Source organism: Peromyscus maniculatus, chromosome 8 (genome assembly GCF_049852395.1).
Source record: "Peromyscus maniculatus bairdii isolate BWxNUB_F1_BW_parent chromosome 8, HU_Pman_BW_mat_3.1, whole genome shotgun sequence".
Classification (NCBI taxonomy): domain Eukaryota; kingdom Metazoa; phylum Chordata; class Mammalia; order Rodentia; family Cricetidae; genus Peromyscus; species Peromyscus maniculatus.
In genome coordinates, this window is record NC_134859.1 from 106,049,185 (window position 1) to 106,064,474 (window position 15,290).

Genomic DNA, 15,290 nt, shown 5'->3' on the forward strand with positions numbered 1-15,290 from the left:
TTCCTGCCCGTTGCTTTGGCTCTTCCTGGGGAGGGCGATGGCATATCTACTTCAGCGAGCAGAAGGCGGCTGCAACATTCACGGCCCAGTGCTCCAGCTGCCTCACGCCCCCCAGGACCCTGGCTCTCCACTCTAGGCCTGGTGAGACGGCCCACGCCCTGCCACCCTTCCTTCCCAGCTGTGGGCCAGCGGGATCTCATGCCAGGGCCTTAAGTGCGGCCCTTCCCATTCACGTGCTGCTGAATCATTTGAAAAAAATGCGTCCCGCTCCTGGGAGGGTTTGCTGAGAACAGTGTGGCTTTGTGGAGGAGGCTGCTGCTCGGCAGTTTCTCCGCCAAGGAGCTGAGGGCCTCGAGGAAGCCAAGCTCAGCCCTGTAAATCCCAAACCCGGGTAAGCAGCGGCATAGCAGCCTGGCAGGGCTGGAGGCGGAGAAAGCCTCGAGAGGTCCCTGGGGAACCCTGCCAACCCCTGTAAGCAGTCTCCACACAGCACCGAGGAAGGTGACATGACGGCAGAGGCCAATCAGAATCTTCTCACTCAGTGGCGGCTGCCACAGAGGGCCAGCAGTCATCTGTCTTCGTCCACTCGTTTCCAGTGTTCAGCACTGACAGGCCCTGCCCATGAGTGGGACACTAAGGCATGGGGGCTGTGAGCTGAGTCGTCGACAAACCATGTCTGAAGGGAGACACCAGGATGTCCGTGGGTTCCTACTCGCCTCTCTCATTGGCCCAGGCCCACCCCCGGCCATGCCATGGAGTATGGGAGGATATTCAGGACAGGTCTCACGTCTCCAACCAGATGGTTCAGGGCCTGTGCCTTCCCCAGCCTGGCTTCTCTGGAGTCTGGCTGAAGCCTGGCTCCTGTCTGATGGTCTCAGAGGTCTGAATTGACCTCATTCCATTATCTACTTGTTGGGGGGACACAACAGTTAGAGGAGGTCCCTGATCCACTCCCGAACTCACACCTTTTCTAAAGCCATCCTCTCACAGGTATGGAATCCCCGATGCTGCCTGTGCATGGGGTTAGGTGGGGAGAGGTGACCGACCAACCGTGCCTCAGGGGACCATCATGGTCATGACTGACTGATGCACCCCGTGTGGCAGTGAGCAGGGCAGGCCAGGAGATTCAGAGCCTGAGTCTCTCACCTGTTGGACACTCTGGGCATGCCCCAACCTGTGGACAGTGACACTGATGTGTCCCTTCAAACCTCTTGGGCAAACACGGTGCCCGTCCACCACTTGGTCAGCCTCAGATGTGCCTGAGTCTGTGTGCTTTGGAGGAAGCGCACGGGGCAGACACAAGGAAGCAGCTTGATGACTGGCAGGATTCTGATAAATGCAGTCCACAGCAGGAGTGACCATCCTGCCCCCACCCTGCCGTGTGAGTACAGAAACACAAAGCCAGGGAGAAGCTCCAGACTCCAGAGTACACAGGGCTCTGAGGAGGTCGGTGGCAAGAGCCCAAGAGTGCTTTGGAAGGAGGGCGATACAAAGCCGGCCTCCATGCCTGGGTTCTCCTGCTTCCCCAAACCCAGAAACTGCATGCATCTTTCAGTGCTGCTCTCTCCCGCCCCATTTCAGTCAGCCCGAGGCCGGGCTGGCCGGGCAGCGTGTAGGACTGGAGTATATGACTATAGGCGGCCCTCCACCCGGCCAGCACGGCCATCTGTGTGAGTGAATGCTTCAGGAAGGATCTGAGTAGCGCTGCGGGAGCCAAAAGTGTTCCCCTTTGGATACCTGTGTCAAGAACGAGAGAGCTGGTGAGAGATGGCCGGAAGCTGGGCGTGAGGGGAGGAGGCAGTGTCAAGGCTGGGGAGGTCAGAGCGTTGGCCCTTGCCTGGCACCCAGAGTGGCAGAGCCTTCTTCACTCTTGTGGCTGTGGTGCACTGGTCCCTTGTGGAGGCTGACCGGTGAGAAGAGGGGAGGGGACTGGGCGGCTCCAGGTGGCAGCCACTCAGGTGTCTCAACACAACCGAAAGAGTGAAAATGGGGTCTACAGAGACTCCTGACCCGCTGGGGATGAGGTGGGAGGCAGCCATGACATCCCCTGAGAGAATCAGCGGGAAGTTCTATTTTTAGGGGGAGGAGATCCTAGGGACTGGATTTACTGCCCACACCACTGGCCTGGGCCAAGGCTAGCCCATCCCCCTTTGCCTTCTACACGACAGTGGGGAAAGGGCAGGGCATCTTCTCATGCTGCTGCCAAGGGACAGTGTAGGTGTTCCTGTCCGGGCAGAGATGACTCACCCTCCACCACGTCTCCTTGCCCATCCCTACACCTACTTTTAGCTCAGTGTAGCCAAGAAGGAGCGCTTCCTTACTCAGAACACAGGCCGGCCGCAAATACCACCTTTGTAAATGGAAACAAACCAGTGTGCTCCAGGAAAACGTGTCTGCTCACTGGGCTGCGGCTTCCGACAGAGCTGAGGGGCTCAGTTATGCAATGTGAGGTCCAGTTGTGACCACAGCCCAGGGGTGTCACAACACCCTCCACTCTTCGGCACAGAGGTGACCCTGCAGGCTGTCCATACAACACTGAGCATCCACGGACAGTCAGGCACCAGGCGGGAACGAGGTATGACGACCGAGTCACAAAAGGCAAACCGCCGTGGGACGCTATTAACGTCCAGGCAAATGAGCAGTGTGGTAGAAGGAAGCCTCAGGTTGGGGCTGCTCAGAGCCACACACAGGGCCAGCGTCTCACATCTCGCTGTAGGTCTAGTCCCTGGCCAACACTGGTCACACAGGCTACTCGCAGCTTGTGTTTTCTACTAGCCACCAGTTGCATGGCCCTCATGTGCCATTCACTGCTTACCTCCTGGGACAGAGTTGGGGACAGGGTCAGGGACAGAGTTTGCCACTCGGTATAAATGAAAAATATCAGGAAAGCAGATGGATCTCTTTCGGGAGAAATGGTGCAAACGGGAAGCAGAGGGGTGGTAAACGGAGCCCTCCACCTACGTCCCAGCTGCACGTTTTCATTTGCAGCTTCCAAAAGCGTTTTAAACAAGAGATGGTGCCAAGCTGGGGTTAGCCTATGAAAGCACTTCTCAGCACCAGGCCCGATCCAAAGGCACTGGCTGCACAGCTCTCTTTTCAGAAAGGGGCACAAACACAGCTGGGATCCTGGAAGGGAGGCTCTGAAAGCCCACGAAAATATCAGACCAGGGTGAACACGAGCAGGCGGAGGTTCCGTACTTGTGGCTGAACATCAGCAGCTAGGCTAAGACCACAGCAGGGAAGAGGGACTTCAACCCCAAGGAAAATGACTGGCCGTGTTCAGCACACATCTGTATGCTGAAGGGCTCAGCAGGTGCATGTCCGAGGGGGGTACAAGGGATGAAGAAAGAAACTCAGAGGTACATGGCCGAGGACCTGTTTTGGCTCCCTCTCCCACCTAGGTCTCGGATTCGGCTGACATACTTACAGTTGTTCATTATATTATCTACAAACACATAGGAGAGAAATATGGCCATTTACGGACCAATATTATTAATGTGTCATGATCAGATATGATTAATCAAGGTATCTGAAGAAGGCCATGAAAGGAAGATGGGTGGGGGAAGGGAAGAAACGAGAAAAGCCTCAGGAACTAACCAGGAGCCACAGCCAGCAGCCACTGCCCCAGACCACTAAGTCCCATTGTACTTGGCCACGCCCACTCATGACGACGTCCTCTGGGGCAGACCCCACGCCCACCCCACCAATACCTCCACTGCAGTTTTGGGGACTGAACCTAGGGCCTCAAGCATCTAAGCGACACTGCTCTGAGCCAGGCCCCTCTACAGCTGCTTTGAGGCTGTGAAAGCAGAGCTGAGCAGTGGCCGGAGGCTGGCTGGCAAAGTCAAGGCATTCACTCTCTGGGCTCTGCAGAGAAAAGTGTGTTGATCACTGCCTGCCCGGAATGAGCTCCCCACAGTCAGGCGGCTGCTGGTTCAGAGTTTGAAAAGCTAAGAAGCAGGAAACTGAACACTCAGGTCTCCCCCTCCTACCCTACCCAATAGCACTGGCCCCATCCTCACGGGGTAATACAGTCACCCAGCTGGGCTGGGCTTGCCTGCCTCCCACCCATAAAGATTCTAAGAATGCATATATTGTGAAACAATGTTGGCTCTGTGTGTGTGTGTGTGTGTGTGTGTGTGTGTGTGTGTGTGTGTGTCTTCTAAAGGAGAGAGGTTTTAGCTAATGGCTCTGACAATGTCTCAGCCAGAGGCCAAGCAAGCAATGATGTATCTTTTGAAACTATGCCCATCTGACCCTGAGTGCCCCTGAAAGCCCCGTGGTTGACTAACCCATCTGAAGGGCCGGTTTACCTGGGGTTCCCATTAAGTACCCACAACCCATAAAAACAGACTCCATCTGCAGAGCACGGGCTAGACTCGCTCTCCGGACCCCACAGGGATTCTGCTTCTGCAGGAAGGAGTTTGCCAAGGTGGCGAACAAACAGAGATGCAGGCATGGTGCAGGCAAAGTGGCCATCAGGGATGTATTTATGTCGGGTGGGTCTGCCTTTAAAATGTTTTTTGAAACTCTTGCAAGCGTTTCCTGGCTTTTTCCAAAAACTGCTTGTGTAACTTGTTTTGCTCTAAAATCTGCTGCTGAAGGTCACGGATCATCTGGTTCTGTTTGTCCTCATCCAGAAGGCTGTTGTCCAGGGAAACGCTTTGGTCGGTGGTTGTTCGGTCAGGGGCTGGGGGCTGGACCCCAGTAGGATAAGACTTGAGGATGGCCAAGCGCATCCTTCTGCGCTCCCTACGTTCCTCCTCCAGCTCGGCCTTGTAGTGGATTTCCAAGCTCATGTTGGGGTGTTCTGTCAGCTCCAGCAATGTCTTTTGCCTTCTCTCCTCCAACTCTGCCTTCTGTTTTTGCCTCAGAGCCAGCCAGCTTGCTGCAGAGCCCACCTGTTTCTCCAGGTAAGGCGTAAGGCTCTCTTCCTCCCCTGTGGCCGACTTGGGTGGCTCCCGTCCCGGCTCTGGGCTTTCTGAGTATGAGTCATCTTGTTCACTCAACGTTCCTGCCTCGGGATCAGGTGTCAGGCTTTCACTCTTTAAAAGGTGCCTTGCCATCTGTTGGTACCTGGGGTACTCAGTCTCACTTAGCAACTGTTTCAAACTGGTTTTGGACCACGTTTCAGGGGCCTCAATCTCCAAAGGACTCCCAGACTCCTCAGCAATCCTTTCTGCCCTCTCTGTACTCTCCTCTCTGGGGGTTTCGCTGTGCTCACCCAGAGTCTCGCTATGCTCACCCAGAGTCTCTGTGCAGCTCTGTGGCTCATCTGGATTCTGGTCCGCCTTGAGCCTCTGTTCAAGGTGCAAATTCAGATGCTTCTTCAGCTTTCTATTTGTGTTAAACAATTCTTCGAAGGCAGACTCGATCTCTTTATGCCACTGATTCTTATCGCTGTACTTGCACGACGCCCCTGGGGGCGTGGCCTCCTGTCTGAAGGCGGAGCTGAGGGGCAAGGGCTTTTCTAGGTCAGCTGTTTGGTCCTGCGGACTCTGGCCTCTGGAGTTGTGACTTGTGCTCTGAGCAAAGTGTGCAGTCCCCCTTCCCATCAGCCGCCTCCCCTCCCGGGATATTTCCTTCTGTACCTCCTCCGCACACTCAGTTTCCCCAGCATCAACCAAGAGTGGGTTGAGCTTCGCCAGATCTGCCCCTCTGCCCGTCCGAGGGCCCAAGGGCTGGTAGCCACCGTTGCTCTTACTCGAAGGCACCCGTTTCCCTTTACCCTTCTCACTGGGGTTTTGGCCCCGGGCTTTGGAAGAACCCTGTCTCTCTGAGCATGTTGCTTTTTTCCGGGACTTGGGGTGTTGCCTGGGATGCTCTTCCCGGTGGCCCTTCTCCTCTCTAAAGGCTGCTCTATTTCTCCCCTTGGACCTCATGTGTTTTGCTGATCTTCTCTGGTTGCGTTCGTTCATGGTGAGGTTGTTTCCCCCGGCCCGCCCTGTTGCTTCATCCAACAGATGGGTTAAATAGAGGCGCTCCATGTCTCTGACCTGCTGCAGGCGGGCCTCCCGCCACTCTGCCTTCAGCTCCTCAGCCAGGCGCTGCAGCTGCCGGGCTTTCCACTGCTTCAGAGTGACGTCAGTCTCGTCTGGGACTTGCATGAGTTCAGGCTTCTGCCTCAAAACTAAGGCTTCCTCATCAGAAGAGGGGCTCAGCTCGGTGGCTCGCTCTATGTCTCTCTCTATTTCTGTGATTTTTGCAGACATACTTGCAAGCAAAGGTGGCTGTAGCCAAGGTGCAGAGCGCCCGCGCGGAGGGACTCACAGCACACCTACAAGGCCAGGAGGGCACAGGCCACTCGGGACAGCTGGAGGAAAGTATGCAAGGCCCTGGAGACAAGTGTACATGGGAATCTCAATGCAGGATACACGCCCAAACATGCCCACCAGGTTTCTCCTCTGCCCCGGGCCCCATAGCACACACTCCCTGACTCTTGCTTACTGTCCCGAACACCTTGGATAAGAGCCTGGGGGCACCTGTTCAGTAGAGTGCAGCTGCGGGGGACATCTGCAGTGTCTGGAGACGACTTTTGTCATCACAACTGGAAGGAGGAGATGCTACCAATCTGGCGGGGGACAAGCCAGGGGTGTCAGTAAACATCCCAAAAGGCACAGGGTGGCCTCATGACAAAACAACAACAACAACAAAAAAAAAACAAAAAACAAAAACAAAAGACAGCAGCACCGAGACTGAGAGCCCTCCACTCAGGTGCTGGGGGAGGTTGCAAAAAGGGACAGGTGAGAATGAGCCTGGGGAAGGAGAGGTGGGGCCACGGTTATGTGGTGAGAGATCTGCGTATAGGTGAAGAGATGAAGGGGCACGAGAGGGAGGAGCTGCAGGCAGGGTGTGTGCTCATACATCTGTGTTACACACGTGTATGCACAAGAGCTGGGGTGTGCACGAAGGGGTATGTATATACATGCATGCTTGTTACTTGGATCCAATACAAACCAGAGACGCAGGCACATATATCTGTGTGCCTGTCTTTGAGAAGAGGAGGACATATGCAGGCACGTGTGTGGGTGGACATGTGCTGGCTACACGGATCTAATACATGTGTTACATCACACCATGATGCCCAGCTTGCCACTGTGAGGTTCTCGGAGGCCTGCTGTGAGTCCCTGTGGTGCCACACCTTTCTGGAGAAGTTGTGCTTCCTAAGGGGACAGAGTCCCGTGGCCCCTTGAACTCTATAGTCTGCAGGAAGAGCCCTTGACTGCCCTTTGTTTTAGTCGTCACAGAAGCAGGCTGACCAGCTTAAGCCAGTGCCAGTCACGGCAGCCAGAAAACAGCTCCACATGTCCATTACTGATACTGTTATAGTCCAGGCTCCTTTGGCACTGGGCAGCCATCATGCAGGTTTCTTATTTTGAGGTAGGGATCTCCCTATCTAGTCCAGGTTGGCGTGGAACTTGTAATCTTCCTGTCTCACTGCCCCCACCCCCACCCCACGTGCTGAGCTTATGGACAGTGTCACCACACATAGCATAGGTCACTTTTTTTTTTTGTCTAGTATCCCTGGGAGGTAAAGAACTATTATCATCCATGGTTCACAGATGGGGAAGCTGAGGCAGGCAGCAAAGGGACCAGTGAAGCCAGGACTCATCACTGGAAAGAGGTTAACAGACCCTCTCTGACTGGGTAGACACAGGGCCTTTGGACAGCCATGGCCCGTCACACTGTCACTGACATGGTCGTATATGCCCTTGGGAGAGCTCCTTGCAGTTAGAAGCACTTTCTTAAAGCAGTTGCTGATACTACACCCACCAGCCTGCCAAGCACCACCGTGGCCGAAAGGAGAGGATGAGAGGAAGCTGGGCCCCTCAGCTCGGGGGCTGACATTTTCTTTAAAGGGAACAGCAATCCAGCATGGGAAAGGATTTTTTTTTAAACAAATGTTTTCTGACAGTTAAAGGAAAGGACCCCAGACCCTTTCCTCACGTCACATACAAAGTCAACTCACAGTCAATCCACAGAGACCTAATGTCAGGTCGAAAACTACCAATGTTTGGAAGAAAACAAGTATATATGTTCATGGCCCTGACTTAGGCAAAGATTTCTTAGATGGAAGGGGAAAATCCAAGTAGTTAAAGAAGAAATTGATGGATAAATGACATCAGCAGAGTCACATGATCAAAACATCTGCAGATGCCAAGGTTTTCAAGACCGCAGAGCCAGTAAGAGAGTCCAGCCTGTAACACTTGAACAGCTCCACAGGAAGACAACCTAACTGTACAGGAGGCTGCAGCAAGAAGGCTCAGCAGGCAAAAGCACTTGCTATGTAAGCCCGACCACTTGAGTTCAATCCCCAGGGTCCCATGAAGGAGAGAACTGACTGCTGGAAGTTGTCTTCTCAGCTCTATACATGCACTGAGGCATGCACACACGCTCGTTCATATACATGCAAAAAGAACATAATATGTTTAAAGGATACAAATAGAACTGGAGAGATAGTTTAGCCTCGCTCTTCCAGAGGACCCGGGTGCAGTTCCCAGCACTCATGTTGAGGTGGTTCACATTAGTCTGTAACTCTAGCTCCAAAGATCTGATATCCCTGGCCTCCATGGGTCATGTGCACATCTCTCCACCTTACCCCTACTCCCCACCCCCTACTCTCCCATCCCCCCACCATCCCCCCCACCCCCATCCCACCCCCACCACAACATAACTAAAAATAATGGTGTTTTTTTTGAAAGAGAAAGATACAGATAGGCACTTCACCAAAGAAGACAGATGCGTGGCTAAGACAGCACATGAAAAGATGGCCAAGAGCCACGTGCACCAGAGGAAAGCAGACTGTTACTGCTTCACGCCCTCAAGGATGGCTACAATCAGAAGAAGCCAGGGAAACTGGAACCCTGCACCCTGGTGGTGGGCGTGGGAAACGGGGCAAGGCACTTTGTCAACAGTCTGGCAGTTTCTCTGTTTCTCTAGGTCTATTGAGTGACCTGGAATCACCACATCTAGGTCTTTAGCCAGGAGAAATGGAAGTTCAGAGAGGTCGAATGACTCAGATCCCAGGGCAGCTGGATGTAAATGTGCATCTCATATCAAAACCCGGGCGAGCTTCACCACATGGGGAACAGCCATGGGGTGTTGCGTTGGGTGGGGAGGTCTGTGTTGTTGTGACTATGTCTCGGATGGCACCTGAAGTGTGAAGTCTATTTCTGAGCCTGGAGCCACTGGCTCCCATCCTTTCTAACAGAAACCTGCCATGTCTCTGCCAACCAGAGGTGCCCCCATCTCAGTCAGTCATCCTCATTCTCATGGAGAAATCTTTGGGATAGGCTTTGAAAAGTTATAGCTAGCTCCACAGCTCAGGAATCCATGTCCCCATGACAACTGCCAACCACATCGCCTTTCTGCTCTTTCCTGTGCCCCTCTCCCATCCTATCTGGTGACCAGAGGGCAGGGCTCCACTTGGATTCACGGAGGGTCCTTGCTGAGCCTGAGATAGCCAAGGAGAAGCACCTGTTCACCTGTTATCCTCACCAGCAAGTCCCCAAGTGTCATCCACAGCCACCAGCAAGACACGCACCTGAGCCAAATGGGGTCAGCACCAGGCTGCATGGAAGAGATCCCAATGCCTTTGAGCAGCCAGGTAGAGAAATGCCCAGTGCCTGCCTGTAGTGGATATTTGTTCTGTTTATGACCTTGAAGCACCGCCCCTAAAGATGTAACAAGTAACTGTCCTACCTATCTATGACCTTGAAGTACCTGCCCCTGGGGCCTCGGGGCTACCCTTAAGACCTGAGATGCATGTACACCTCTTTTTTTCTCTCCCTCGTGGGCTTGGATGCTGGGATGGACTCAGGAGGAAGAACAGTGTGGGACTGTACCTCGGCCTTCCAGGACCCTACGATAAATCTGTTCTGTAGCGAGCCTTCCTTCCTAATAAATTCCTTTACCCTTTAAGCAAGCTCTGTGGATTTCTCGTTTTACCTGCCCCAATGAAATCAGGAACTAAAGTAATATAATCAAAAGCCACATGAGAAGCCATAAATGGGCTCACATCAGCTGGGTCCCAGTAACAGGGTATGGGGTACTGCAGCTGACCCATGTAGATTCTGTCTCACTAGGCAGGAAAGTTATCATGTGGATGCACAGGTGTGCCTACTCCACAGCCATGAGAACAGCCACACAGCTAAATAGTGGCCACCAGGCCCTCTACTTGCTGGGACTTGTTGTGATAATGTTGTCACATCTTCCTACCACCAGGGACACAGTAGCCACAGGGATAAACCCACCCACTGCAGTTGACCATCATTGTGAACGCTCACTACACAGTGAGTACAGCAGATACCACTGCCTTCCCCAGACACAGGTCAACAACAGCCCAGAGCTACTACCTCTAGGGATGGCAGGGGGATCCTGGGAGCATGTGCCCTTTTAGAGATGCCAAGCCAGGTAAGGCTTGTGAAGACAGCCAAGTGGGGCAGGCTAGGTGGATTCAGCGCCGATAACCACAGAGCCGGCAGGTCATAGAGCAGGATGACTTCACTCCCAGGCTTCACACAGATCCCCGCATCTGTCTGGAGATACCCCATGGGGTAGCTGAGGCTCAGAGAGGGTAAGTAACTCGCCTAAGGCCCTCCACCTCCTACCCAGCCTGCACCAAGGTCTCAAATCTCGGCAGATAGATCCTGATCCAAGTCCCTAACCTGCAAGAACAGGACTCAGAGCTGGAAGCCACTTCAAAGACACACATCAACTCTGCTCTGGGCTGGATTTGTTTTCTGGTTGCTGCTGAGGCCTGAGATGAGCTTGTGTGTTTTCTGGGTGTTTCCACGGGGCACAGCAGTGCCTCTGAGTTCACCAGATGTTCTACCTGCTGCCTTTCAACAGCTGGCTCTCTCCCTCCCCCAACAGCAGGTAAGCCCCTAGGATTTGTTACAAGCCTTTCCGTCTCCCACCCACCTTCCTGCCTGTACCCTCTCCAACTACAGTACACGGAGCCAACTTACACTGGCCCCCTGCTGTCCTGTTGACCTCCAAATATCATCTATGGCCAACAGCGGCACACACACCTGAACCATTAGCAAATTCCCAGGCTCTACCCTAGGGCGACCCCACCCCAGCCTGTAAGACAGCAGCAGGGTCAGGTCATGCTGTCCCACCAGCTCCAACACCAGTGACCGCGGCTGCCCAGCATCTCAGCTGTGCCCATATGGGTTCTTCACGAGATAGATGTGACCCCCGCATTCTCCATCTGTATCTGCAGACTCCTGCAGCTCCCCTCCCTGGGATACCCCACAATGGTAGCTCTTCAGCACACTCAGAACTCAGACATCCGCATTTGTGGGGACATACAGAGACAGTTACAGATTAGGGACATCAGCTAGAGAGAACATTTCTGCACCGCTCAGCCTTGCGATCTCATGCGTGCAGTCTGACACGGCTGTATCACACCAGAGTGGCTGGCACACAGCACACACAGCTCACCCTTTACAAAGCAACACACTGTGTTTTCTTTGCTTCTGTGGGACAGCAGAGGGGAACTGCAAGGGCTCCTAAGATACACAGAACTGGGTTTTCTTAAACTAAATGACCCCAAACATAATGTGGACTTGTAAGTGTCAATTTGTGCAGCTGCTGCGTCCTCAATGCCAGCTATGACTTTCCCCTACCTCTTTTATTTTTATTTTATGTGCATTGGTGTTTTGCCTGCATGCATGTCTGTGTGAGGGTGCTGGATCTCCTGGAACTGGAGTTACAGACAGTTGTGAGCTGCCCTCTGTGTGCTGGGAGTTGAACCTGGGTCCTCTGGAAGAGCAGCTAGTGCTCCCGAGTGCCAACCCATCCCTCCAGGTGACCCCTCCACTACCTCTCTTACAGAAGCCTGGCACCACAGGAATAAACATCTAGCAATTGAATCTGACATAAAAGCAAACAGGAGTATAGGGACCAGTGAGCCTAGCTGGTGTCAGGGACCCAAGCTTTGGAGTCTAAGCTCACACATCCTAAAACACAACACCCATGGGTGCTGATGACCCACATGTAAGACAGAAAATTAGCTGCAAGGCTCCAGCTTAGATGACTCTTGTGTGGTTTTGTTTAGATTGGGTCTCACTATAGGCTAGTCTGTATGTAGCTTGTGATCCTCCTGCCTCAGCCTTTCCAGTGCTGGGGTTATAGGCCTTGTGCCACCAAGCCCAAATAACAATATATTTCAACAGATTGTATTCCTAGTCAAATCTGACAGGACAAAATGCAATAGGAATGCATCCAAATCTCACCACATTCAGCCACCAGAGCACGAGGCTTAGGAGACCAAGACACTGCCTGTGGCTGGGAGCCACACAGCCACCCGAAGCACCAGTATGACTTCTACCTGCAGTCAGAGAAGAATCTAACTCTGTGCCAGACAGCCCCGACAGCCCTGGGCAGCTTTGGACACAGAGGGGAAGAGGGACATTGTCTCCACAGCCAGGATGCCTCAGCAGCAGAAGAGATGGCCTGTGTCACTGAGAACGGCACCTGGATCAGAGGGAGCCCTGGTACAAGGAGCCGATGGGCAGTCATGGGCCTGTGACTCTGAAGAGATGAGAAGCATCTTCGAGTGTGACAAGTGTCAGTCAGTAAAGCTCTTGCTGTATAAGCACGGGGCCCTGAGTGCAGGTCTCTGGCACCCATGGAAAGTAGCTGGGAATAGCCGCTCACACTCGTGACCGGTGTAGGGGAGGCAGAGACAGGTAGGTCAGTCAGTGTGTCCAAACCGGTAGGCTCCAAGTTCAGTGAGAGACCCTGTCTCAAAATATATGGTAGAACGCAAACCAGGAAGATGCCTGATGTGGGCCTCTGGCATGTACGAAACCCAACAAACAAACCAAAAGCACGATGCGAGCCGGGCCTGGCAGTACACGCCTTCGATCCCAGCCCTCCAGAGGCAGACACAGAGTGCGTTCCAGGACAGCCAGGGCTACACAGACACATGGGAGCTGAGGGGGACAGCAGGATGAAGTGTTGGAAGAGCGACGGAGAACCACACTTGGAAAGACTTTCTCCCAGAAGGTTCTGGATTAGGAGGGAAGCAGGCAGAATGGCAGAAGGGGACGCCAACAAAGATCTCAGAGGGCAATGACAAAAGCCAGAGGTCTCTGCAGGGCTGGAGTCTGGAAGAGTACGGGTGGCATGCTCTGTGCCCAGAGGAAGGATCTGAATGCTGTTGCCTCAGCCCCTCATCTGCGAAGTGTGTGATGGCAGCCTCTCCTATCACTGTGAGGACCACCCAGATGCTCAGTCAGTCATGTGGGGATGGGGTGGTACTTACGGTGTATGTCTCCAGATGACTGAGCCAGACCACCGAGGACACATTACAGGGAGGCAAGAGTTGGCCAGGTGAAAGGAAACACTTTCCACAGGGCTGTCTTGAAATCATTGGGTAGGTAGTGAGTCACCCATCACTGGAGGCATCCAAGCCAAGCCCAGGTGAAATAAACATCAGAAATGTTTTTAACCCTATTTCTCTGAGTTCTAGCTTCTATGACACACAGTTTGCTGCCTCATGCCCTATTTCTGGCCCTTCCTCACCTAGCTAAGGTCTAGAGGGGTTGTTTCTAAAGTTGCTGGGTGGAGTGCTGGTGTAGCAGTGCCAGAATCTCCCCTAGGGGAGGGCATGGCGGAACCTAAGTCCTGCCTAAGTTCATAGCAGGTTTTCACCCAAATCCTGGGGATGGGGTTATGTGCTGACACTTTCCCATCTCCTCACACTCCACCAGGATCAGGTGAGTTCTACCAGGCTAAGACAGCCGGCCAGCCAACGAAGGGAGTGAAGGACAAGCTCAGATTTCCAAAGGCAGACCTTGTAGCAAGCTGACCTCTGACCTCAGGGTCCAGACATCCACCAACCAAGAGGAGCACTTAAGGCTGATCCAGCTGGTGCCTTACTAAATATAGGGGTGGTGCCCACCACCTGCTTCCCACGTCCCTAGCCAGGTCAGAGGCACCCACCCCAGCTGCCACTCTTGCTCCTTTGTGACTTTCCTCCCACTCCGCATCGCAGCTGCAGTGTCCACAAGCTCCAGCCCCGACCCTCTGCACCCAATCTTTCTTATAAGACAGGGACTTTCAAATCTGCATCAGAACTTGGCCTGGGCATAAGTCCTCCACAAACAGCTGAGTACAAAAAGAACCCCCCTCCCAGAGAAGAGGCAGACACAACACTCTTACAATCTTGTCCTAAGGTGGTCCAAGTGGGGTCTCAGGGGTCACTGACCCAGGTTAGCTGGAATGACCACTCCCCACCTCTGTCAGCAGCCCAGTGTCTGCCCTGGTGGTTAACTATGGGAGGCTGTTGCCATGGGAACGGCAGAGCTGTTGTGCTGTGACATCACCGCAGGGGTGAGGTCAGGGACAGAGACAGGCCAGCCAGAGCACAAACTTTCAGGTGAGAAAAGCAGTCACAGATCTGTCCAAGTGGCAGGGGTCCTGAGCTTTTTGAAGGTGCCTGTTTGAAGAGATTTTGATGAGCAGAGGCCATGCAATACAGAGACTCTCAGGTTACAGCCATGGCAGTGTGGATGATACCCTCCCTCCCCCAGCCTGACAACATCACGACCTCCTCAGGTGGTGCTCTCCACCCTAGCTGTCAGAACATTAAGAGGACATAACTTCAAGGTCTCAAGGACAAATGCTTCCCATACCTTCTCCCGTAGAGACAGTAGCTGGTTGGACTTAGGCAGAGGGGATATGGGCTACTTCCCAACAGTACTGGGACTCCGACTGAGGCAGGCAAAGAAGGAATCCTAGCTCTGGCCCCTCTGTCACTCATAACCCTACAGAACTCAAAGTCAGAGTGCTTGACCGTGTTTCTAGGGCTGGAGCATCCTCTAAGAATGGGACTGCTGAGAGCTTGAGTTTGGAGAATGTGGCTTTGAAAAGAGTCAAGGGTTTCTTCTATCAAGGAAAAGTGAGCTGCAAGGCAGGCTGAGGCATGAGACTCTTGGAGAACACAGGATCAGGAGAGCTAATTCGGGAACTGAGGGCTCTGACTGGGTTGGATGGGCTCTGGGAGAGGCCACTGACCATTGACTTGGGCCAATATATGATTTGTTCCCACAGGAGGACTTTCTCCACCAAAGCCTCCTCCATTTTTCTGGTTCCTTTCTCACACCCTTGCGATGGTTTGTTTTCTGTGACAACTTGACTGAGCTAAGGGACACCCGACTAGTTTGTGAACTAAGGGACACCACCCAGCAAGCTAGTTAACCTGGAGCTGTTTCTGGACATGATTAGCTTTGGATCAGGCTTCCTGGGCCACTGTGAGCAAGGTTGAGGACCCAGAA

The 15,290-nt window shown here is 53.4% G+C and overlaps 2 protein-coding genes across 8 annotated transcripts in view; both read right to left on the bottom strand.

The window, feature by feature from the left end:
* Positions 1-15,290, bottom strand: part of Timp2 (TIMP metallopeptidase inhibitor 2) — a 48,447-nt gene that overhangs the window by 21,452 nt on the left and 11,705 nt on the right. The window lies entirely within an intron of this gene.
* Positions 4,462-14,313, bottom strand: Cep295nl (CEP295 N-terminal like). Of its 6 annotated transcripts, none has more exons than XM_042283200.2 (3): positions 14,176-14,313; positions 13,277-13,409; positions 4,462-6,335 (listed from the first exon to the last, which is right to left on the bottom strand). In XM_042283200.2, exon 3 carries the CDS (start codon positions 6,210-6,212, stop codon positions 4,512-4,514), a length of 1,701 nt encoding a protein of 566 aa, XP_042139134.1. In that variant the 5' UTR covers positions 6,213-6,335; positions 13,277-13,409; positions 14,176-14,313; the 3' UTR covers positions 4,462-4,511. The 6 variants fall into 6 exon arrangements, with proteins under 6 accessions (XP_042139134.1, XP_015864040.1, XP_042139137.1 ...); XM_016008554.3 differs by having other exon boundaries at positions 13,277-13,369; positions 14,176-14,307; XM_042283203.1 differs by having other exon boundaries at positions 13,277-13,369; positions 14,222-14,306.